The sequence below is a fragment of the Scardinius erythrophthalmus genome (genome assembly GCF_964197995.2).
Source record: "Scardinius erythrophthalmus genome assembly, chromosome: 1".
Lineage (NCBI taxonomy): Eukaryota > Metazoa > Chordata > Actinopteri > Cypriniformes > Leuciscidae > Scardinius > Scardinius erythrophthalmus.
In genome coordinates, this window is record NC_138221.1 from 48,127,814 (window position 1) to 48,153,486 (window position 25,673).

General features: G+C 39.2%; 1 protein-coding gene across 13 annotated transcripts in view; it reads left to right on the plus strand.

The window, feature by feature from the left end:
• Window positions 1-25,673, plus strand: part of rbfox1 (RNA binding fox-1 homolog 1) — a 291,777-nt gene that overhangs the window by 219,949 nt on the left and 46,155 nt on the right. For 2 of the 13 annotated variants that reach the window (XM_081370508.1, XM_081370503.1), the window contains exon 1: window positions 24,477-24,609. The exons of the other annotated variants lie outside the window; for them this stretch is intronic. In XM_081370508.1, coding sequence (XP_081226634.1) covers window positions 24,577-24,609 — 33 coding nt within the window. In that variant the 5' untranslated portion in view covers window positions 24,477-24,576. Of the gene's footprint in view, window positions 1-24,476; window positions 24,610-25,673 lie in introns of those variants that run through there. 13 annotated transcript variants of the gene reach the window in all.

Consider the following 25,673-nt stretch of genomic DNA (forward strand, 5'->3'; position numbering starts at 1 on the left):
GCACTTTATGTGACACTCTTGGGCCGTGACTTGACTCTCACATGAAGGGGCGCTATAGTGAATGGTGTTCAGTACAGATCTGTTTGATTGAGAGTGTGGATTCATGTATTTGTACTGCAGAAAAGACGCATCATTTGGTGCCGACCACATGGCTGTGTTTTGATTGGTTGTTAGTGTGGTACATAATTTGTGGGAGGAGTTAAGAATGCAGCTGCTTGTTGTGAAACAACAGCTTTTATTTACATTTCCGGGCCCTATTTGTACTTATTAACTTAACATTTAACTAAGATCTTAAATGTGTGGAATCACATAGAATCACACATGTAATATAAACAGGTAAAATATTATTCAATTCTGACCACATGGCGTTGTTTTGATTGGCTGTTTGTGTGTATATAGCCTCATTTGTGGGAGGGGTTTGGGGTGCAGTTGCTAGTTTTTATTTACATTTTTAGTTTCACCAAGTAAAAAAATAACTTAAAATAAGAAATCATACTGTATGTCCCAAAAATTGAAATAAAAACCATTGTCCAGTCATTCAACAAATCAAAACACATTCTTGTTTAGACATTGATTGATATTTTGGAAGTTATATTTTCACCAATGTATACTGTACAAATGCTTCCACTCATTTATTAAAATTAAAAATTAAATGTGAATTTGATTAAATGTGTGGCATTGTATATTTGTGCAATATAAGCAGGTAAAAATGTCAACAAATATAATTCAATGCTGATGACATGGTTGATTGGCTGTTTGGGTGTAATATAATTTGTTGGAGGGGTGTAAAATAATTCGCTAGTAGTTGATATTTTTAAATATATTTTATTTACATATTGTGTCATATTACATGTCCTAAAAATGTAAATAAAAAATAAAAACTATTGTCCACTCCACACATTTAGCTAATCATGTGTATACACTGAATGATATTTTGCAAGTTACATTTGTACCAACTTATACTGTACAAATACGTGAAATAATGATTTCACTTTTTTTTTTTTTTTTTTACTGTGAGGAATCACATATCTGTACAAAGCAGGTAAAATGTAACTTCCAGTGTATCATTCAAAGTTAACCATATGTTTTAATTGGCTGTTCACGTGGAACATCATTTGAGGGAGGAGTCATTTATTACAAATTTGTAGGTTTTATTCACATTTGGCAAGCATTTTTAATTGAAATATCATGAAATGCCCTTGTGACCTTTTTTTTTTTTTTTTTTTTTTTTTTTTTACATATTCTCATTTTAACTTTTTAAGCAATTTTCCCCCAAACTTTTTTATTGCTTTATTCTGTTGAAAACGAGAGCTCATTTTCAGATTAAAACTAAGTAAAAAAAATTGTGTGTGGTTTAATCTCCCATACTGTAGTATACATTGTCTACCCCCCTATCGTCGTAAAGAAAACATGAGCCTCTACATAAGCTGACATATCTTTTTATACCCTCATTACATTGTTTTCAGTAGATTTGTTCGGGTTGAAAAAGATTTTGGAAGAAATAACAATGGCAAGAAAAATGCTAAAAGAGCAAAGAAGGAGAGAAGCGAGAGAGAGAGAGAGAGAGAGAGAGGGAGGGAGAGAGAGAGAGAGAGAGAGAGAGAGAGAGAGAGAGAGAGAGAGAGAGAGAGAGAGAGAGAGAGAGAGAATACCCCACATTCTGTTTATGTAATTTAGTGAGTCATAACGTGGGAGCATGAGGCATTATGCAAGTTCTGGTTGTGCTTTGAAAAATTGGTTATCTCCACAGCACCTACAAGGCCCACAGATGGATGCGCCTCAGTTGTGGTGCGCCAGGGCGTCTCAAAGCAGGGAGCCCTTCTGGAGGAGGACAGGCGTCTTTTTCTCGAGCCGTCAGAGCTTTGGATTGGTAAATCCTGTGGGCTTGACCGAATAGAGGAAGTGCAAAGCTACATGAGGGTGAATAATCATAGTGTGCAGGAGAGGGGATTTCGCAGGGCACTGCATATGCCCTGTGCCTACAATTCACCCCGCCGCTCATTAGATGCTGAATACATCATGCAGATTTCTGCCAGTCCTCTCATTTCAAATGCAGCTCCTCTTGACAGGAATTAGAAAAGAGAATATATAATAAAATTGGTGTGTGTGTGTGTGTGTGTGTGTGTGTGTGTGTGTGTGTGTGTGTGTGTGTGTGTGTGTGTGTGTGTGTGTGTGTGTGTGTGTGTGTGTGTGTGTGTGTGTGTGTGTGTGTGTGTGTGTCTGTTCCTGGTAAACCCTATGTCATGGGGACAAAATGTCCCCACAAAAATGGCAATATCTGAAATCCTTGTCCTTGTGGGGACATTTTTGGTCCCCATAATGAAAACATCTTATAAATCATACTAAGTGATGTTTTTTGAAAATGTGAAAATGCAGCGTGTGTGTTTTTCTTTCACCATTTTTCCATATGATTTTTGATAACACTTTACAGTAAGGTCCCATTGTTAACATTGAGCATTAACAATTAGATTTCTTACAGTGTTTATTCATCTTTGTTATCTTTTTTTGTTAGTTCATGTTTGCTCAGGTCTATTAAATAATATTTGTGAACAGATGCAACTTTCACTTTTAATAATGTATTAAGAAATGTTGCGATTTGCATCAACTAACAATGACTAATACTTCTAAAGTATTTATTAATCATATCATATTAGTAACTAATGTTAAAAAATTGTTAATTGCCACTGTTTTTTTTATTTATTTTTTTAATGGGCTTCACGTTGAAAACGCAATATTATATTAAACATAATATCACAATATTATTCTGAAATAAATATGTTTAATATAATCTGACACCATGTATTCATGAATTCCCTTAAAAATAAAACAAGCGGCCATTTTCCGAATTTGATTATTCCCCATGACTTAACAAAGATTCAGTCTGTTCAAACACCATGTACGTCGACTGTAAAATATCCCCGGGCCGCAGTGATTATATGTTTCATTGTTTGGAAAATGCATGGCCCTTGAGTGTGAGAATGAAGTATAGTGTTAGATCGCTCCCTCTTTTATTTCCCTTGGAAGCTGGCGAAGGGTTGCTGCGTACTCTGTTATCGTCAGTGGGAGTTAAGTGCTGTGTGTTGAGTACAATCGGAACGTGTTTATTGCGGTGATTATGTAACCGGTTATAGCCTTAGCCTGTCCTGTGCTGCCGGGGCCTCGCGGCGCACATTACGCTAGTTGCTAGTGTTGCTGTTTCGCTTGCGGCAGGGCAAAAGGGTGGGGGGTGTTGGGGAAACCTCACACCGGGCAGACTCCGTTTGCTATCAGTTGTGGAGTGGAAATAGAAACGGAGCATTCTGCCACTCGCCGGTGTGTCATACTCGTATTGAAATGATAATGGAGAACATGCCGATGTAACGGGGGCTCCGCTCTCATCCCCACAGGGAGTTGAAGGAGAATACCACGGTCGATAGTTCTGCACCACAAAACAAAACAAAAAAGCGGTCTCTGCTCTCCTGGTGATATGTATAAATGCTGCCTCCTTATTACAGCATTGTTAACAAAACACCACGTCCTAGGCAAAGGAGCCATTAAAGAAAACAGTGCCTGTTATTAAGTCAATGACTGAGTGAAGCACACTGGGGGTGATAAAATGATCATATTAATACATTGAACTCCTGCTTTCGCTAAATGGGGCAAGTATATTGCTTTGTAAACATTTCCACATCAATAGTACGGTGCCACAACAAAAGATAAACCCCAGGTTGAACAAGGAGATAAAGCGACTGTTTCACAAGATTAAATAGAAAGTGATGCCAGCTTGGCAGCCAGGCCGTGTGTTGCATGGATTATTTATAATGGGCGGGAAAAAAAATGCAAATCATACAATTACAGGCCGTAAAGCCAAGTATTAAAATAAGAGAGCAGAATTAAGGCCTTTATCTGATGTGATGAAAATAAATTCATATATAACATTAGCATTTTGGCAGACCCAGAAGACTATACTATAAAAATAATATCATTTTTTATTTATAACTTTTGTTTGTGTTCGGCATGAGCTTTTTAAGGGGTATCTGTGTTTTTTAATCTGCGTACTTAAAGCACAATAGCTTCACGTCTGCTTTGAATATTGTTTTTTAATCTACACAGACAGCTTTTCTAATGTATGACATGGAGGAAATTACCTCATAAAGAGTCATGAAATGTCTCCTACATGGAATTGTTGTGTTGTTTGTAGATCTCTGTGTTGTAAAGAAGGCCTCCATAATCCATTTACTTCAATTTGTAAACAAGCAAATGACACCGTGTACCAGCGCAGATGTTATGAACCCTGTATTTATGCAACAGAAATCTTCTAATACCCTGTATATCTAATCTTATTCAAATTAGGAAGCATGTCTGCGCCTTGGTTTTGTAGTGGAAAATCATAAAATGGAAAGAAGCATTCGACAAATGCATTATTTTTGCATAAGTAGTGCATAAAAAGTGCATTAAATTGTTGATTATTAAGTCGAAATTTAATATCAAATGTACATTGACATATTCTACATACACAATAATGGATTTTTTTTATTATTATTTATATGTTAGATGTACATGGAACAATATTTGTGTTTTGTCCTTGCTAGGTTTACTTTGCACGTATTGTGCTTGAGTTTATTCAAAAGGATAGAAGTCTGTGGCTAATCCTCTGGTTTGTACACTCTGTTGGCTTTGATACAGGAAAAAATGAAGATGCCGTGTGGGTGTGCAAGATTAGGCTTATCTTCAATTGCATTGTATATAGGGATATCCACGGTGACATTGACAGAATAGGACGCTTCTTCCTTTAAAACAAGCCAAAGGAATTTGCAGGTTGAAACCGTGGAGGCGATCAGGAGTGGTGGAGGCGCTCATGCTGCAGTTTGTTTGTGGTGGCGTGCGTATGCATGATAGCCCCAGCTCAGGACAACAGCGGGATGAATGAAACGCTCGGATTGTTCACACTCATTGTCCCGCTGCGGTTGCTCTTTGTCCTGAAGATACCTTTGCTTAGCTCTCCACATCATGTTCTTACCACCCTGCCGCAGCGACTCTGTCCTTCAGGATGTTTGAGACGCCAGAGCATCTAATAGCCCTTGCCAAGATACAAAGACAACCACTTTTGAGATGGGGATGCACACGCCACAACCAATCAAACTCATTTTGTTGTGTAAATTGCACTTTTCTGTTTCTTGTGTTGACATATGGAGAACGTGATTTCACCAAGTACATCAGGTTCCTGGATCGACATCTTTGTTGATTCTAGATCAACATTCCAAACAACCAATTAGATTTGAAGGACAAGTTTGCAGTTTATGTCAAGTTTTGGCTTACAACCAGGGTTAGGTGCTCCTACATCAGTGTAATTCACCTGTCAATTCCCTGTGCCATTTCCCTCTGATTTTAGCGATAATGTATGGGTAGGGTTAGGTTAAGGGGTAGGGATAGGGTTAGGACTTCATTTTCGGACAGGAATGTTGTTCCAGGATCAACAAAATATGTCTTATTTGGCAAAATCACTGTGATTTCTATTTTCTGTCGCTGAGAAAAAATGTTAGGGATGCACTGTTGATATATCCGTACCACGTTGTTGTTGTTTTTATTTGTTAGCATCAGTCGGTATTGGATATTTAGTTATACACGGCCTATTTTTACATTTAGATTTACAAATATCAGTTAATATCCATTTTTCATACATTACATGATGTTGTGATATCTAAATTCACTTGAAATGATTGTTTGACCTATCGTTTTAGTGTTTTATTTTTTATTTATTTAGAAAATATATAGAATTTTAATATTGGTCATGAGTGTTGTTATTGTTAACTAAAACAAAAACTATTCAAAATAATTTAAATCAGTAATCTAAATAAGGCTGACATGATGAGAAACATATTTCAGTAAGTTGGCAGAGTTATGTGGAAATAGTTTTAAATAAAACAAAAACTAATAATGATAAACAGTAAATTACGTAAGCCTTAAACTAAAATTAAAAGGAAAATATAAAAATAAAAGATAATTCAGAATAATAATAAATACTGTAACAGTATATAAATGATACTAAAATAACTCACAACATGAAAATAGCCAATAGTCTTTAGTTAGGTCACATTCATAAACCATGACTTTATACTTTCAGCATTAGTGCAAGATGAATAGTCAACATTTTCGGTCTGTTTTCCTGGAAGAAAAAGACTGGAAAACTTGCATCTGAAGTCTTTATATATATATATATATATATATATATATATATATATATATACACACACACACACAGTATGTTTAAAAGTGTTTTTAGAAATACGCTAGGATATAGATGTCGTCAAAGCTTATATTAACGGACTAAGAGTAAACAAGTAAAATAGTAAACAAGTCCATAATGAATATATTTTTCTACAGTCAGTCTCGATAAAAGCGCAGAGGTCGACACAACAGCCCCTGTGTCAATCATCACAGATTTTTTTCCTCAGTGGCCGAGTTGACTTCTCACTCTACCTCCAGCTTGCGTGATTGATGTCGGGCGAGGTTAGCGGAAAAAGAATGCACTGTATTCTTTGACCGGCAGTGGGCCGCTTTCCTCTTTCTACCTCTCCCTCGCATACCCCCCTCCTCTCTTTCTTTCAGGAAAGGCCTGCTTCAGGACTACCACAATTTTTCAGCTCCAGCCCCGAGCACCTCTGCCCCCAGACTTAGCCCAGCTGCTGCGGTCCACAGACACACTAATTGGCCCTGATTTAGTCGGCTGTGCTTTAAGTGCACTCTGCTGTGTGTGCTGCGTGGGGCTGCCATGTCAGTCCACTCTTTTCCCACTGGCTCTTTAGGCCATTACCTAAATGAAGTGCTGCCACTGGAAGTTGGTGAGCACATGCTAACGGTGAGGTATTGATTTGAGGGTTTTTTCAAGTGATGATATCTCTTTCTTCAACCCTGAAAGAAAAAAAAAAACATTGCCGGAGAGCTGTTTTTTATCGTGCGCTTGGATGATTTACAAGTTAATTATACATTTAGTGATAATACGGTTTGTTTTCATAAGGTTCACTTGAGGGCTACACTCTATAAGTAAAGGAAATAAGCCTTGGATATTCATGAATAGGCTAGTCAATTTAATTTCTATAGTGCTTTTTATAATATCTTAATATCTTCATGTCTTATACCGAAGTCAAATTTGAATTTAGCAGTAAAAAGTAGTATATATGTCGTTGTACATTAGTATACTGTATGTATGTGGGTAAAGTTGGATAAACTCATATATCCAACTTTATATAGAGAGCTGTGATTAATATAATTAAAATTTTTCAACAATATAAACAATCATACTGTCATGGAACTTTATAGCTGACTAATTTGGAACGCACCATGCCTCAAATGTTGTGCACAATTAATTACAATTGAGTTTAATATTTACATGTTGCTGAGCTAAATGTGCGATACTCGAATTGAACCATAAAATACACTTCTCACAAATAAACAATATAAACAATCATGCAGTTGAGATGTGCTATATATTGTAGTATATATTGTTTCACCTGAGTATACTATATGAATGCAGGTAAAGTTTATATACTGTATAAGCCTACTTGTTGATACAACTTTATATAAAGAGCTGTGTGATAATATAATTCACATTTTGTGATAATATAAACTAAAGTTGAGATTTGCTATACACTGTAGTGTATATATATATATATAGGTCTTTTTCTGTGATGCACAAACGTGCTGAACTGAATCCAAGTTGTTTACGACATCACATTTCAGAGATGCCAAGGCCTGAATCAATTTAACTTCACAGCGGGGCACGGATGGAAATATGGACATTTGTGTGGCTACGCCCTGCCAGTCCTCAGAATTAAAGCCATTAATCCATACACAGGTGATTGTTTTAGCACACTATCACAGCAGATTCAGCAGGGAAAAACGTGTTCGCTTAAAGAAAACCAACAGTCTTAAAACAAACAAAGTTTTCCACTCGCAAATCCTGTTAGGAGAGTCGACGGAAGCACGTCTGCTTAAAATAATTAGCGTCTCAAGTTTCTCAAATTGAATGCGTATCAGATGCATGTTTTCTCAAAGTGCACTCTGAAACGCATGTGGTCCGTCAGCCAGTCCAGAGTGGCGAAATGACTTGGGTTTGCCGAGCACATTATTGTGTATTTGACAGTTCTTGACAGTTCAATTTTAGCCTTGTGTTCAGCTGACATTATTCTATCAGGGCCCTCCATAATCTGAGCCTGTAATACGCCGGATGCGGCAAATGCTTATTTCCAAGACCTCTGCGGCAGGGGCTGGCCTGCGCCATCACTCATATCTCAATTACCTAATCTAATGCATCTCAGTGGGCTGCTGCCCGAGCTTCATTTACTGTAAGTGCTAGAAGCTCCTCTGCAATTGTTATGTGTGCCAACACCAACCTGCGCCGTCTAGGGGAGAGTGAGCTCAATCGGAGAGGGGCAGGGAAACACACCAGAAGAGGGGAGGGGGGAGACGGAGGTGGAGAGAAAAGCGAGAAAGACTCAGGGAGATAAAACAAGTTGGTGGGGGGAAAAAGACAAAGAGAGAACAGCAAGCAGGGCTCTGTTAGAGGGTGTCATGCATCAGCAAGTGGAGAGGAAGAACGCTGTAGAATAGATGGGTATAAGCAGATATGCACAGGCTGTGATGAGAGCAAGAAGCAGAGCTCCTCTCCAATAGTGTTCGCCTCTACGTAGTGAGCTGCCTGCTGCTTACATACTGTAGGTAGCTGACTACTAAGGTCGTGGAACTTTATAGCTGACTAATTTGGAACGCACTATGCCTTAGATGTCGTGCACAATTAATTACAATTGAGTTTAATATTTACATGTTGCTGAGCTAAATGTGCGATACTCGAATTCAACCATAAAATACACTTCTCACAAATATTGGGTATTTAGATATAGATTTACTTGTAATTACTGAGCTAGTTATAATTCTTATCTGCAAAGAAGATGCCGTCTTAGATTTAGGATACTTAAGTCACACTAGTATTCAAAAGTTTGCGGTCTGTAAGATTTTTTGTTATGTTTTTGATAGAAGTCTGTTCTGGTCTGCATTTATTTGATCAAAAATACAGTAAAAAAAGTAATATTTAAAAATATTATTGCAATTTAAATAACTTTTTTTCTATTTTAATATTTTCCTGGGATGGTAAAGCTGAAGTTTCAGCATCATTAGTCCAGTCTTCAGTGTCACATGATCCTTCAGAAATCTTTTTTAATATGATGATTTGCTGCTGAAGAAACATTTCTTATTATTATCAATGTTGAGAATGAAGTATAGAAAACTTTTGGTCAATTTAAATCATCCTTGCAAATAAAAGTATTAATTTCACTACAAACAAATGAATGAATGAACGAATGAATGAATAAATAAATACTGACCCCAAACTTTTGAACAGTAGTGCACTTTTTGGAGAAGATTTTACATTAGGAACTTCTTAAAATTCTATTTCTGTGGATGGGTGGAAATTTTGTTAAAGACTTTGAATATCTGGGTTTTAAAATCTTGCTGAAAAAAAAAAAAGGTTAAGAATATACTAACTAAATTTAAAAAAGAAAACATTTGAAAAAGAAACATCATGGCATATTATTTAAGATTTTGCACTATTTCTTGTCCACAAATCAAATTGAAATAGATTTGTAGAGTTTATGCAGCTCCAGTGTCATTAATGCGTGTGAAGAAATAATAAGTATAAAGAAATTCTGAAATGCATGCTAATTTTTTTAATTCAATTTTTAAAATGTGTATGCACACTATAATGTGTATAATTAGAAGCTAGTGTTTTTGAGACTGTATGTACTCAGGCTTGTGAAAACAAATGGCCTAAGTGTCTGCTTGGTTTTTCTAGAGTGTGAACAATGGATGAGAACAGCAGGAATCTGGAGATATTTCACCCAAACTAGCCTCTCCAGCAAGACCACAGGCAAAGGAGCCTGTTCCCCTCCCCGATCCTTTCATGACAGCTGGAGAGGGATTCGTCCACAGCCTGATTTACTGTAGTGTGGATGAGATTCACATACTAAGCCGGCTTTTAAATCATTTTTAAAACTGTCAAGTGAAATGCTTTCCAGTAACACTGGTGAGCTCATATATTAGCGTTGCCTTGGAAACGCAGGGAAAGAAATTGTTTGATGTATCCTCAGAGGGTTTAAACGAGGGTAGGATGGTGGCGCGGCAAAAGTTGCTCGCCGCTTGTTTTCGCATTCTGTTCCAGTTAATTGTCTTGGATGGCTAGTAATTAATCAATGCGTTTTTGTCAGGTCGCCGCGCACGCTCTAGAGATCTGTCAATAAGTCACGTCAGACTCATCAGATATATCAGTGACACACTAGAATCACCACAACAATTAAAACTGCAATTAGTGCAGGCTATGCGTTCCCACGGCGGCACCCTTGCTTGCGTGCACTAAGTGTGTGTGTGTGTGTGTGTGCGTGTATGCAGATCATCAGCGATTTTAAGCGCAGAGGTGTGCACTGAGAACTCCACCACTAATATGTTTTGTCAGGGAGGCGAGTGTGGGTGAGAGAGTGGCCATGTTTACATCTGTATTCCCCGGTGACAGAGTGCGGTTCCCACTTCCCTGTCTGTCTATTACGCAGTGCAAAGGTTGGCCTGTCAGCTCTGTCTGTCACCCCCACTCTGCATCAGGAAAACGTGCCACGGGCCAAGTCTCACACACACACACACATGCATACTCGCACATCCCTCCCGTTTGCCCGGTGACCTGTGCTTTTCCTGGTGTGTGTTACAGAGCTTGTGCAGTGCTGGGATCAGCTGACACAAAGCTCCTAAAGCCACGGCTTTCCTGCTCAACCACCGCAAAGCAAATCCGCAGATCTACCTGAGCTCTTATGATGCACAGTTCCTGCTTGTAAAAGCTGTAAGTTCACCCAAAAATGAAAATCCGGTCATCATTTACTCAGCTTTATGACTTTTCAAACCTTGTGACTTTAAATCATCTGTGGAATGCAGAAGATGTTCATAAAGAATGTACTAGTTGTTGTTTTTACAATTAATGGGTTCTGGGGGTTTCAAACTTCATAAAAGTATTATAAAAAGGTTCCAGTCTTTTGAGCCACTCAATAGCTTTGTGTAAGGAAAACATCCACTTTAGATCTCTTTGGTGTTTGTGAGAAGTATTGATGCAGAAATTTGTGAATGAATCGATGATTTGATTGATGAATCATGGTTTCATTCACTGGTCTTAATGATTTATTCACGAACCCGACTTGATTTGGTGGCTTGAGTTTAACTTAGGCTAATGATTGTCAGCGAATAGTGACTTGAATTTTGGTTCATTCCTCACACAAGGCTATTATATGAAATTGAATTCATAAAACTAAGATAGAAGGTAATATAGTGTGTGAACGAATCGTTTGTTAAGAACCATTGGATTTACACATGGTCTGAACGATTCATTAATGAATCAGTGAATAATTAATTGAATTTGGTTCGTTCTTCACGCAAGAGGCATTGGTCAATTGTGCCATAATAAAAATGGATTGTACTGTAGTTTAACAACATGGCAATTGTTCAATTGACAAAACATCTTTTCAAAAAATAAAATAAATAAATCAGTAGACAAAATAATGAAATAAAAAAGTGAGTTTTGAAAATGATGTGATGTAGTAAAAACTGCAAGTCTATCCCTTAATATTTTAAATATGGTTTCTGCCCCAACTAAAGATGTAATATAGCATGTGAACTACTATGATACATTCATGATAATTAAGCGTCTTTTTTGAAGCAGTGCATTCTTCAGAATGTCCTTTTTTTTTTTTTTAGATTCATTTTATTTAAACAGGGACAATGCACAAATTAACATTAACCTTGTATCAAAACAAGGAGAGATGCCTTGTGCCAGGTTATAGCACAAGTGCTATTTTCCGCCCGTAGTCCCTTGGCAGATCAATAAGACAATAGGACAAAATTTCATAAAAGTAAAATACAAAACATTAAAATATACAATTTTACAACTAGTGTCACACTTAATTTTCAATTAAAACTATCATATGCTCAATTGTTCCCCCTTCCTTAAACCAACACACACACACACACACACTTCATAAATGTGTACAATTTTGTTGTGACAGTAACACTCTAATTTGATGATCCACTTTTTACTAACCATAAATAGTTTTGCAACTAAATCTCATTAGCATATTTGTAGACTGTCTGCTTAACATCTGCTAACACTGTTTTTTTAATGGTTCCCAACCGACATTCTACTGACTATAAGTACTTTGCAGTCCACTGTCTACAGTCTACTGATACTCTAATGAGAGTCAGTTGACATGTAGTTGCAAAGTTACTTATAGTTAGTAGAATATCATAAGTGGAACCTCAAAATAAAGCATAACTCTATCCTTTTAACAAGACAGGACTACATTTCCCAGCAGCCTCCTTTTTAAGGGAGATGGGAGGGGGTTATGATCCTGGAAAATATCTGATATGAGGAAACAAAGAGCTACATATATTGACTTTAGAGAGAGAGAGGCAACACTGCTTTTGTGTTTGGTAAAGCAGAAGGCCCTTGGGGCTTTGTGGGGAGCCACAGCGATACTGGAAATGGGCCCAGCAGTTTATGACACTTCACAGGAACCGTCGGGTGTGTGATAGGAGATGCTGATGTGTGGAAGCCCCCGATAACCCCAGTGTAAACCCTTGGGCTTCCACCAGTCATACGTTTAATTTACAGTGATAACTTTTCACCGCACCTCTCAACCTCACATTCCCACAGTGCTTTGTTAACATTACACAGCTATTGTGGCACATGGGTGAAATGGCGAAAACATATGTGTGCGGCCTGTTTAACCGATGACATATGCGCTCAAAGTTACACAGGTGTACCAAGCGGACGTGTCGGTGCATGGATGATGCTGAAATACGACCTTTTAACTTTGAGCGGCTGGCGTTTGCAGTGAAAACGGTGATGAAAATAATTTGATGGAACTGTTTTCGTAAAGTAATTTGGGCCATTTGATGCCATAACAGATGGGCCATATTCAGAGAAGTTGCATCCTCTGCTAAAATTAATAGCACAACTTTTACAGCAGCTGACACTAATGTTTTTATGCTGGCTTTTGGAGTATTTTATGTCGCTAGTCGAAACTAATAGCTCGGGTTACTACACAGTGTAAACATTTATAATGTCAATTTTAAAACATCTGGCAATAATGGGATGTATCTTGTTAGATGGCGAGGCTTGTCAACACAGTGAATGTAATTATGACAGATGCCAGTTCTCTAAGCTCACTCATGAAGACACATGTGAGCGCACACACGTGATGCCAACCCTCCATTCTGCGCTCGCACAGAAAATCACTGGGCTGCCTAACAAGCCATTGAATTAATTGTTTGTAACTAGTGTAAATATTTTCAAACTGTGCAAAGGCATGAAATTGGCCAATATAGGGAAAATGAAACATAATTAATCCACAGCTCCCATAATACAGATAAGGACAGATAAATCTTGCGCATGAAACGACATGCAATTAATTTGCGCTGGTTTAAAGGCTTTTTAACTAAGACAGAATTTGTGGAATGGATGACTAGTCATCTACTAGTCGACTAGCTTATTTAAATTTTTGTTTTAGTTTGACTATATTTAGCTTTTAAAAAAGATGAATTAAGAGACAGATGTTTATATATTTTTATTGATTTATAAATGAGATAGATAGATAGATAGATAGATAGATAGATAGATAGATAGATAGATAGATAGATAGATAGATAGATAGATAGATAGATAGATAGATAGATAGATAGATAGATAGATAGATAGATAGATAGATAGAGAAATAACAATTATGTACACACTGAAACAGATATGTTTGGCCTTTTTTAATGTCTTGCATGATAAGTATTGCATTTTTAAGAGTTTTTTTTTTTTTTTTTTATTTTTTTTTACGTTTTTAAACACCTTTTAAAAAAACATCTTATAACCAGTACGTTCTGATGTTGTGCTCCATCCAGCTGTGAACTTGTGATCACCTCCTAAAATTTATGGGGCCAAGGATTAGATGTTTAAGGTGGGCCTTGTCTCCCCCATGCTCAACATTCCCCGTTGCGATTACCCCTAAGAAATGCGTCTGATCATAAATCATGTCAACCCACACTAGTCTGTGTAGTAGAAAATATGTGTATCTTATACCTTCTGTTTGAGCTGTTCATGTCATACTCAATAAAGTCTCATCCTGTTTAGGGCATCACTGACATGCATCCAAATGCACGTGCTTTAATAGTCATGATTAAAGAAACCGATTGGAGATGGAGCTCGTTCGGCCGGCCTTCCAGGGGGGCCATGAATTCGTTTCTGGCAGATACATCTGTGTGTCCTGGCCTGTTCCTGCAGCTCTCTGTGTGTGTCCATCTGTGTGTGATTAGTTCTGCTCTTAGTGTACCTGTGCGCTCGCTCCAGAAATCATTAGGCCTGGTCATACCTCTCCTAGCTACGCTTCAAAACATCTGTCATTACACAGTCATCAGAGACCCTGCAACATCTGCCTGAGTCTTAGCCTTTGTTTCCTCAAACACACACACACACACACTCCGTTTCTTGTTCTCCTTGTTACCACTGTTGTTACCACCCCCTTTTTTTCACAAAAAACTGAAATGGGACAGCTCTTTGATCAAAGAGTATTAACGTCCTACCCCTTACTCGCCATTGATCCACAGATAATACGGTTCCTGCTATCTCAAAGAATGTTCCAGCTGGCCTGAAAGCTGAGGATGATTTCAGTCCAGTGGTCTTAAATGAAAGGGAAAAGATGGAAGCTTTTATAATATTTTATAAGTGAAGTCCAAAAATGTTAAATCTAGGATTCGTTGTTTATTTTAACTTGGAATTAAACTATTTGAATTGTTATAATAATAAAATAATTTATATAATATATAGTGCATTATATATATATATTCATATATTCACTTGGTCATTATCACAAAACATACTGTGATCTGGTCTTATATCTTCATAAAGTGCTTTATTTTGCAATAATGACCTAATGACTGTACATTATGTCTGTTATTATTCAATAAATATATAAATGGACATGGAATATTGATCTTGAGTTGAAATTATTTGTGAGAAGAAAGAGACAGCAGAGTACTGACATGAAACTAGCACAGCTATGTTGGAAATCAGTTGCCTGCAACAAAATCCATTATACAGTTTAACATATATTTTGATATATTTTAATATAGATAAAATTATATCAAATATTTAACTGTGGAAAGCTGCTTATGACCAATCAGAATGAAGTATTCCAAAAAGCAGTGTAATAAATAAATAAATTCATAAAATATATTAGGCTAACTTCATATGATAGAGTGCAGACATCAAAGCTAACAGTAAATGACATGATTCCAAGGTTAAACATGATGCGTGATTAATGTTCTTACTGCATGTTCCTTTCTCCCAGAATGGGAGGAGGGCAGGGAGACAGAGAGAGAAAGAGACAGGGGGAGAAGTAGTAGACTGTGAGGAGAGGGTGGGCTGGATGGAGGAGAGAAAGGCGAGTAAGGCAAGGAAATGAGCTTTCTCCAGCCAGTAAGAGTGTGTGGCTGCCTGACAGCCTGGTTCAGTGCCACCTTGCCACTTTGTTTCAGCTCTGTAAATAATGGCTGTAATTAAAATCACCTGTACCTGACAAGCATCAGAGTGTCTGCAGGAGATGCGCTGGCCTGATGAGCACTTTGTTCATGCTGCTGTCGCATTCATGGCTGTGACAACTGACATTTCGCATGTGCATCTACAAAACTTCATGTACTGCACGGGAGATTAGCGCCGAACCTTGTTTGCACGCACACACAAGTGTGCACTTGCAGTTCGTCACATGCATACAAAGTGCATACCTGCACAGGCTGACCTGTTTGTTCCTCAAGTCCGGTCCTGAAGGGTCGCTGCCCTGCAGAGTTTAGTTCTATAACTGAACAAGCTATCAAGGTCTCAGAGTTCCTAGAAAACTGCAGGAAGGTGAGTTTGGTCAGGATTTGAGCTAAACTCTGCAGGACAGTGGCCCTTTAGGGCCGAATTTGACGAATGCTGTTGTATATCTTTATTTTCAGTTTTAAGACAAAGAAAAATAAACTAATAAACAAAGGGACTTGTCTGAGGTTCACTGAGGCTGTCAGCTTTAAGACAAGCTAAATCATTTAGAAAAACCTATAGTTATTACTTAGCCGTTTTGATTTCTCTTTAGTTTATTGCATTAGATACCTGTAATAATTATTTAAATGAGTCATCACATTATTACTAATTACTTAAGACAAAAATACACCAAATTATCTCACAAACAGCTGGAAATTTCAATGACGATGTTTACATGTGCACCAATAATGGATTTAATTGCAGTAAGATGTTTACTTGACACGGGCAAACCTCTTCACTCCCGTTTACAAGATTAGTGGTTATTTTTACTGCCATTATACAAATGATGAACTCAGAAACAGTAGGCATGTTACTGGCCGCTGTTTTAATCTACTTACATCAAATGCAAAACACATTTGACGTATTGGAAGGTTATTCTGAGCCGTGATGAACATCGCAATGCCGCTGTAACTGGGTTTGCCTACGCTGCATCGCTTTCTGGATGAAGATACGGAGCAGAGACTGCGCAAAATCAAAATTACAAACGCATTATGAGGATGCACGTAAACTCACTCAATGATATATTGACTCAATGATGTCCACGTTTTCATTTCAGCTATTTGGTGATTTTATGCATGCGCATGGATACTTGTATACACTGCTAATGTTATGAACAAAACATTCAGGCTGACTCAGAAAAACTTGTCCATTTTAGCATAAAAACATAAGCTACAGTCCTCCTAAAAACATGATTAGCCATTTGCTGTGTTGTGCTACTGCTTCCCTCCAATTTATGCCTCATTGTGATCACAGGGCGATGACTCAGACCCCATCCCAGACTGAAGCTAGCGCGTGTTAGCCGCAAGCTACTTCCCCTTCAACACCCACAGAAACACAATTTCCTTACGAACATTGTCACGCCACATCACAAACAAATCGTTGATCCAGGGCTGATCTACAATTGATGAAACATAATGAAGAAATGAAAAAGCCAAGCATTCGATGCCTTCAAAGGCAACACGAGCCGCCTGTGTGAGATCTGCTAATAGAATTACCCGCACACTGCTAAAGCATAGCCAAAGCACGCTAACTTGTAATTAAGATTTCTGAGGCTCGCTTAGATAACCCTAGAGTCGGCCTGCTGCTGTGGCATTCTTTTTGTTGTATGTTACTTTTAGCTCATTTATAATTGACTGTTAAACTTTAAAGTGTGTGCTAACTATATTTAGCACAGACTCACTGGACCAATTTTGCAGATTTCGCAAGAATGCAGCCACAAACTTCTGAGATGGCCTCCTCTTGTGAATCCATTGTGAATAGTTCTTTAATTCTCCTCTACATCTTGTCTCTATGGTGACGAGTCTATTTCACCCATAATGAGACCCCTTAAAAATGGACAAAATGGAAAAAGTAGGAGGAAGCGGGGCTGCTGAAAAGATTGTTAAGGAGTGATTCACGTCCCGATCCTCGTTCAGCCCGAGGAGCGGTGTTTATTCCATATGAACCTGCCTTCCTGAGTCCCAAAGGACAACATCTATTAAGTGAGCCTGACAGTTTCCAGGCTGTCTCCATATGGCCGAGACCCTACTGCTGAGTGCCTTTGCCTGCCACGCGTTCCCTTTTCACCCACATGACATCCACCACATATAATTACAGCACATGGGAGCCCAAGCGTGCGTGTGTGTGTGTGTGTTGTAGGAGGAAGTGGTACAACTTCTCAGCACAAGGAGGTTTTTGGGTGGTGACCCTGACTGTCTGATTAGAAAATTAGCCCAAAACATGGCACACTAACGACCTAGGCTTATTAGCGACAGTGCCAATGTTTAGTGGGCGTGCTGGGCTGAGCTGAGCTGTGAGTGGCGGGGAGGGCCAACAGTCTCTGGAGGAGCAGAGAGGGATATATTCTGTGTTGTGGGGGAGAGAGAGAGAGAGAGATGCATCCGACACAGTTCAAACCCCTCCAAGTTCAACCCTACTAGAACATGAGATTTGCGACATGGAATGGAAAGCAGATTTGTTCCAGTGGAGCGGTGGGGGGAAGGCGATGAATTTGTGATCTGGAAATGTATATGAGCTCCTCATCTGAAGCGGCGGCCAGCCCTGGAACACGCTGGCCGAGACTGATGTGTATCAGAGGAAAGCTGGCAGGAAGAGAACATCTGCAGGGGGACGCGGCTCTGACTACACACCCGCCATCTTATTTGACCAACCTCTTATTTCTTTCTCGCTGTTGTAGTTTCAAAAAACTATATTTGCTCAGGAGGGTCATCCCTGAAGGTTCAAACATTATGCGTGTCATGAGTTTTTAGTCTTGGATCAATTTATTTAAAAATAATAATATAGAAATATATATATATAAAATATTTATGTATATACTGATTGGCTCTATCACTCTGTCTCCTCTCCACCAATAAGCTGGTGTGTGGTGGGCGTTCTGGCGCAATATGGCTGCCGTCGCATCATCCAGGTGGATGCTGCACATTGGTGGTGATTGTGGAGATTCCCCCTTCCATATGTAAAAGCGCTTTTAGTACCTAGAAATGTGCTATATAAATGTAACGCATTATTATATATATAAATATTGTTATATTTTTCAGAATTTTTTTTTTTTTTTTTTTTTTTGAAAAATGAAATAAGTATGTATTATGTCAAAACCAGCTCATGTTTTTCCACTGTATATTGAGGGGTTGAGTATGGGAGGGTTTGGTTAAGTCCATACCACGAGGCAAGTGCCCCATTTGCATTTATGCTCCTTCATGTGTGCCGCTGTTCTTTTTTGTGTGACTCTTATTCCCAACCACCTTTTACCCAAAGACTTTCAAATAATATAGGAGAATGAAAATTGTATAAAGAAACCTTAAAAGTGATTGTGCGCACAAACGTCGTATCATTTGGTTATTATGAAATGATGGCCCAGGAGGCAATGCACCAACCTGCAGTGCTGGTCATTATCTGCGGTTGTCTAGGTAGTACTCCTCATCCGAAATTCCGAGTAGCATGAGGGTGCAGGCATGGATCCATTTTTACTGCCTCTTCATACCGTGCACACTATGTACTCAGAGAGACTGGTAATATGCAAGCCAAAAGTGTTCATATTTTCTCTCAGAGTTCAACAGGGAAAAGGAACTGGGTTATGATTGCATGGCTTTGTGTTCAAAATACGCCCACTTCAGGCTCTCATGCAAGCCAGCTATTGAGATCTTATTATTGCATCTCACTGACTATAAAAACATCATCCAATATCATTAGACCAAAGCAAAGACTAAGTCTGTCAGTGAAACCATGCCTCAAATTGGTATTCTCAACTCACAAAATGGTTGCCTGTGGTTTTAAGCTGTGTGTGGTTGGATAGACGTGCGTGCCAAAGCATTCACAGTCTAAAACAAAAGTCCGAGAGCCAGCAAGGAAAATTGTATGTGTGGACTCTAAAAAAGGTAAACATAACATTTACAGTAGAGTCTTCTCAGAGAGTTCACCATATACTTTTAAAGGTTTCCACAAGCCCATATCTGATGAAACTGACCTGTTTAACATTACATGACTGATCTGAAATCAGAATAATCATTATGTGTCATTAGTCCAATAAGAAATTAAACAAAACCATTTTAAGAATGTTTCATAAAAGACTCTTTACAGTATGGGATACCGGAGACAGTTGTAACTTGGAGTGGAGTGTAAAACAATCAGTGTGACCACTTTGAAATTTGGATCAGTTCAGTAGGTTCTCTAGCTTAACTCTACAATATAACAATTATTTAAAACTTTCACCTAAATGTAAATAAAAAATACAAATATTATGTCCGAGCAGACCGCTGAGGGTTGTAACACTAGTTTTAACAAAATGGGAAAGTGTATAAGCAGAAATTGATATGTATGGATTTGAAAGAAGAGTTTTATGGGGGATAATATAGAAATAATTGTAAACTGGGAAATTTGGTTAATAATTAAATGCATGTACATTTTTGTCCATGTTTTCTACAGTGTTACAAATCGCCGCAGTTAGTTTAGCGGGAATGGATTTCAAAATTTCATTTGTAACAGTAAATGTGTGTCTCCCCTCCTAGCTTCACCTTTGAGTGATGGTCACATGCTTAATTGTGTGCATATCTACCGGAGGCCCTATTTGGTCTGGATCTATGCAGGAACACATCCAGAATTGCAGAACGGTTTTACGCACTCTCGGTGGTGCCGTCGATGGCGGCATCCATTCAGCAGCCTGGCTGTTTCTTTTGTGATCCTTCAGAGATTTCTTCTGTTATTGGTATCGACTTGACAGGATTTGTGTCCATCACAGCAACCCACTTAATCCAGATCAGCCTTTAATACTAATTAAACTGCTTGGGGACACACTCCAGCACCTGGTAGCTTACAACCGGTGCATATGCCGATTACCATTCTCTCTAGAACCACTTGACCTGAAAATAAAATGGCAGCCCTTTTTATTTGCTGTCCATTATGTGTAAAGGGTTTCCTTTGTTTGCCTCTTAAAAGACCCAGTGCCGCAGTCATCACGGTAATGTCTGATTTCCCATCAGGTGACGATTTAGCTTATTAAGGTTGCACAGATGGAGATGCTTCTGGAGGAGGATTACCAAAAGAGTTTGTCGACACTGTTCAGAGGACCGCAGAGATGTTTGCCTTGTGACAAATGGCAAGTGCAGCCCCACTATGCAGGAAGTGCCATTGGCGAGTGCTTTAAGATGTTTAATTAAAGACGCTGTGTGACAGGAGGGAGACCTGCGCGGGGTCCAGGGACTACGCGGCTAATCCTCTTCCTGCGCACACTATCCCCTTGCGAGTGTGATTGATGAACTGATTCCTCTTTACATCTTCATTTGCATGGTGTGCTAATGCCGGCACAGGGCTGAGCGGCGGCAGACGAGAGCTCCTGCGCTAATGCCGGCTAATATGATAATGGAAAACAAGGCAAGGTTAGCCGCCACTCGGCTCATCCGCCGTCTAGCCCATTAACTCGGGGCTTCGGTGCACCTCTTTGCTCGCAAAATGAGGTGTCCCGCAGGCAACGTTAATCTGTTAACAAAGGGTTCTTCGATTTCGTCAAGGACGTTTAACTTTTTTTGTGAAATGGTTGAATTAAAAAATAAAACTTGTGCAATATTCTGTGCCATTTTGTAGTGTAAATAGTGTGAGTAGTGTGTTCACATGGAAAATTCCAAAAAGAAAAATTGCACTTCAAATGCCTAGTTGCACTTAAAGGAGAACTCCGGTCAATTTTAACATTGAGCTCATTTTTTTGTACATTTAGAGTGCTGTCAATACAGAGAACAACGACAAAAATCGGTGTTGCCTACACCGAGTTATTCTATTTTTAAAATTTGCACCCTGTTGACTTCAATAGGGCAAGTAGTAAGCCTGCTTTTTAGCCTCTTAACATCCTTTAAGTGTCATTACAAGTGCACAGAAAATGTGAGTGATTCCTTCCGAGTGAACACGGGTGGATCTGACTGCAGTAGATGTTAGAGATATTAATAAAAACGAAGTTAATTCAGCCAGCGCTCATACCTTTGTTTACATCCTGTTTTCGGTGGAACGCCATAGTAATCGATTGTCGAGTTCACGCGCGTGATCATTGGTAACTAAACCTATGCGCGTGAACTCGACAATCGATTACTATGGCCTTCCACCGAAAACAGGATGTAAACAAAGGTATGAGCGCTGGCTGAATTAACTTCGTTTTTATTAATATCTCTAACATCTACTGCAGTCAGATCCACCCGTGTTCACTCGGAAGGAATCACTCACATTTTCTGTGCACTTGTAATGACACTTAAAGGATGTTAAGAGGCTAAAAAGCAGGCTTACTACTTGCCCTATTGAAGTCAACAGGGTGCAAATTTTAAAAATAGAATAACTCGGTGTAGGCAACACCGTTTTTTGTCGTTGTTCTCTGTATTGACAGCACTCCAAATGTACAAAAAAATGAGCTCAATGTTAAAATTGACCGGAGTTCTCCTTTAATTAACCGAAAGAAAGAAGTGTGGAATGTTGAACACTTCATGTACTTGATTGTCCCAGTTTTCCTTATGCAGCAGAGGGGAAGGGGCTGTCAGAATTCGATGTTTGATGCCAAAATAATGTTACAGATGGTTGAGTTCATGGCGCATAGCATAAGTGTATAGTGTATCGCATGTCATTTGGGATAGAATTTGGCACTTTTTTGTGGACTAAAATTGGGTGTTATTTTATTCATAGTAAAATGTACAAAATGTATGCCATGAGGCCATAGTATATTTTAGTCAAAATGTGTACAAATGAACAGTGCCCACAGAGCTACAATGCTATCTCAGCCTCCTTTCACCCTTGAACCTTCATCGGAAACTTTCCTCTGGTGGGGGCGGTTATATTTTCACGACGTCAGCCGGGTTCCTTTTTCTTTTGAGTTTGCATGTTTAAAAGGTAGCCTCCTGCTGGGAAATGGGTTACTTTCAAAATAGTTCACACCCATGCGCTACAAAACCTCTTGCATTATTAATTTGTTTACTCTGAGACAGGGAGTGCGATTTGATGTCTGGCTTTCCGAGTCATCACGCACTCACCAAATGGCGAACTCCTCCAGAAGTGTTGGGTAACGATCACTGTGTGCGAACGGCAAAATGTTTGATACGAAAACATAGTGCGAAGCTCAATGGGAATGAAGAGCGGCTGAGATAATGATCAGTCGAGGGGGTCCTGCCCCGCTCTATTGCCGTATGTCACTTGGGGTCTGTTGGGGAATGGTTTGCCCTCTAAACTGAGAGCGTGTCCAGCTGAAGTGGCACTCCATGGACCTGGACAGAAGCCAGCTGACTGTCTAGAGCAAAGGGGCAGCACGCCGATCCTTAAACACCCTTGCTCGCATGCGTACTCACACACACAAGGAGCGCCTGTGGTGAGAATCCTGCATTGAGCGAGAGGAGAAAACAAAGGTGAAGGTTGATCGAACGTCCAATCTATAGGAAAGAAAGGGCAGGCCCAGCAGGGGCTCAAGAAGGCCTTGCCTCAGCCATTTTCTCTTTTTTCGAAGAGTTGGCCCAGGATTTCGCTGTGCAAGTCAGTGTGTTTGAAAGAGCAAAGACAGTGGATCTTGATCCTGTTTACCTCTCAGTCTGGCCCAACCAAAATCTGACAGCATTGATGGATGGCAAGGGGTCATTACTCACTTTCAGTGAGTTGCATGTCCTTAAATGAACCAAACCATAAACAGACTTTACCATCCAAGCACCAGATACTTGATTAAATAAACATTATTGTTCTTTTTACTGAAGAAATCAAGCATGCGCAGTGTGATTCCTTCCCATCAGGAGCGATAATATGAGTGTAGCCGAGCGTCTTATTTAAGTTCCTGATTATTTTTGAACATGCTGGCAAAATTCGGCTTGAATTTGTAAAGTTTATGCAATCCTATTCAAATGTGAAAGAACTTAGACAACCACATATGATCGCTCAGTTTATTTTGTTTATTTTTTTTACAAAATAACTAAATTTGTTTAAAATGTGTGATATAATTTGACTTATTTTCAGAGAATATATGGATTTAAGAAAAATAAGGTGGTTTTTAGAGAGCATATATTTTTTATGAATTGGCTATTTTCCTTAGATTTTGAAATTTGATTTGTTTTCAGAGGAAAAATGTTTTTTTAAGAGAATATATTGATTTTTAAATATATATATATTTTATACTTTAGACTAAAAAGGTCTATTCACTATGGAGCCCCTAAAGGTACATGAGATGGAAAAAAATATTAAATGGGAGGAAAAATATATATTTAAATTATTTTGGGTTCTCTCGCAAAAGTTTCACGTTCCCTCTAGAAACTTTGTTCGCTGGCAAAACCTTTGTGTTCCCTTGCAAAATGTTTAAGTTCTCTCGCAAAAACCTTTGCATTCCCCTAGAAACTTTGTGTTCCCTCACAAAAGAAAAGTTTTGCAACCCGTTTCTCGGCGGAAAACAAAGCATTTCTGAGAGGACACAAAAGCATTGAAATATATTTTTTCCTCCAATTTCATTTATTTTCCTATCACCATGTCCGTTTAGGCTCCATTCTTCATAGTTTAAAACCAATGTTTAAAAAAAGAGGGATTCTGAGATTAGTGTTCATTTCACCATCAGCGATACAATCCAAATCCATCAGCTGCACATTCACAGACAGAAAACAGCCTCAGCTTTAACATCATTTCACAATCTATATCACTGCTCTAAATTAAGTTTAGTTTACATGCTCGCCGAATGGCCTGAATCACTAACATTTCAGAGTGTCGGACATTAGTTATGAACAGAGAGAGAGAGAGAGAGAGAGAGAGAGAGAGAGAGAGAGAGATTTTGGAGCTTAGCTTTCGCTTGCATTAGTTCCCTCCTCCTTCTCCACCCCTCTTTTCCCTCCCGCTCACATACTCACACACTCACTCTCTCCCTCTCGCTACACAGTGGTTGAACACACACCCTCATCTATAATTGATGCTTGCTTTAGGCAGATGCTGCAGGGATTGGGACCAAGGCAGCTGCTTAGTTTATGGAGGAAAAAGGGAGCAAGATGGTGGAACAGGTATTTTTTCCCTGTTATTCTGCTTACCAAGCGCATTAGTGCATTTTTTTTCCTGCCCGTCTTCCTTTTGTGCTGTGGCTGCACAGTAGAGCGAGTGGCTTGTGTATGACTGCGTTCAAGAGAGAGAGAGAGAGAGAGAGTGTGTGTGTGTGTGTGTGTGTGTGTGTGTGTGTGAGAGAGAGAGAGAGTGTGCGCTTTGAAGAAAGAGGGAGCCCCCTTCAGCAACTCTTTTTCAGGCTGCCTTATCAGCAGCTGTTTTGCTCTCTTTTCACACATTTCGCCATCTCTTTCTTTCTCATTTCTCTCCAATCCATCTCTGAGCTCTGTTTCGTGTTGGTCTTGGTGGCTAAACTCTCAAATTTGGCAGCACACGATCAATTAAATGAGCCGAATTCTGTCATCCAACCTGAGAAGAGTGAGTGAGGCAGACGAGAGTTAGACGCGCTGCTCTTCAAACGGTTTATTTTGCTCCATAATAGTCAAACACTACCGGCAAGAACTTTGACACGTACCGCTTTAGTGCTACTGTGCTCCACCTGGCTTTCCATAATTTTTAAGGCATTAGCATGCGGTTGAACTCATCGCGACCGTGAGCTGCGTCTATTCGTGTACATGCGGAATTTAGAGCGACTTCTCGCCTACGGGAGTGAGGGAGGAGTAGTCTCGTTGTGTGCGAAATTATATTTGCAAAGTGTCGTAAAAAGCCCTTTACCAAAACAAAGGCACTTTTTTATAGCTGCGTATGTTTAAGTGTTCGCCTGGAAGCCGAGCACAGTGAAGTGATGAATCCAGTGCGCTGCCACGTAAAACATATTTCAGTCCTCCAAATGTGGTTCTCATTAGGGTGGAGGCCAAAGCGTTTAGCTAAGCCTGACTGTCTGCCATCGCATTTTTTCTCCCAGTGTTTGCCAACAGCTATTTTACGAGGGCCTCCAAAAAATCTCAGCGACGGCACGACTACAATGACCGCAAATGTAGAGCTCCCAGCAGACTTGCACCATCAGGGGCTTCCCACACCATGGAGAAGCACCACTGTCTTTTCTCTAAGTTTTCTTCCACCCTCC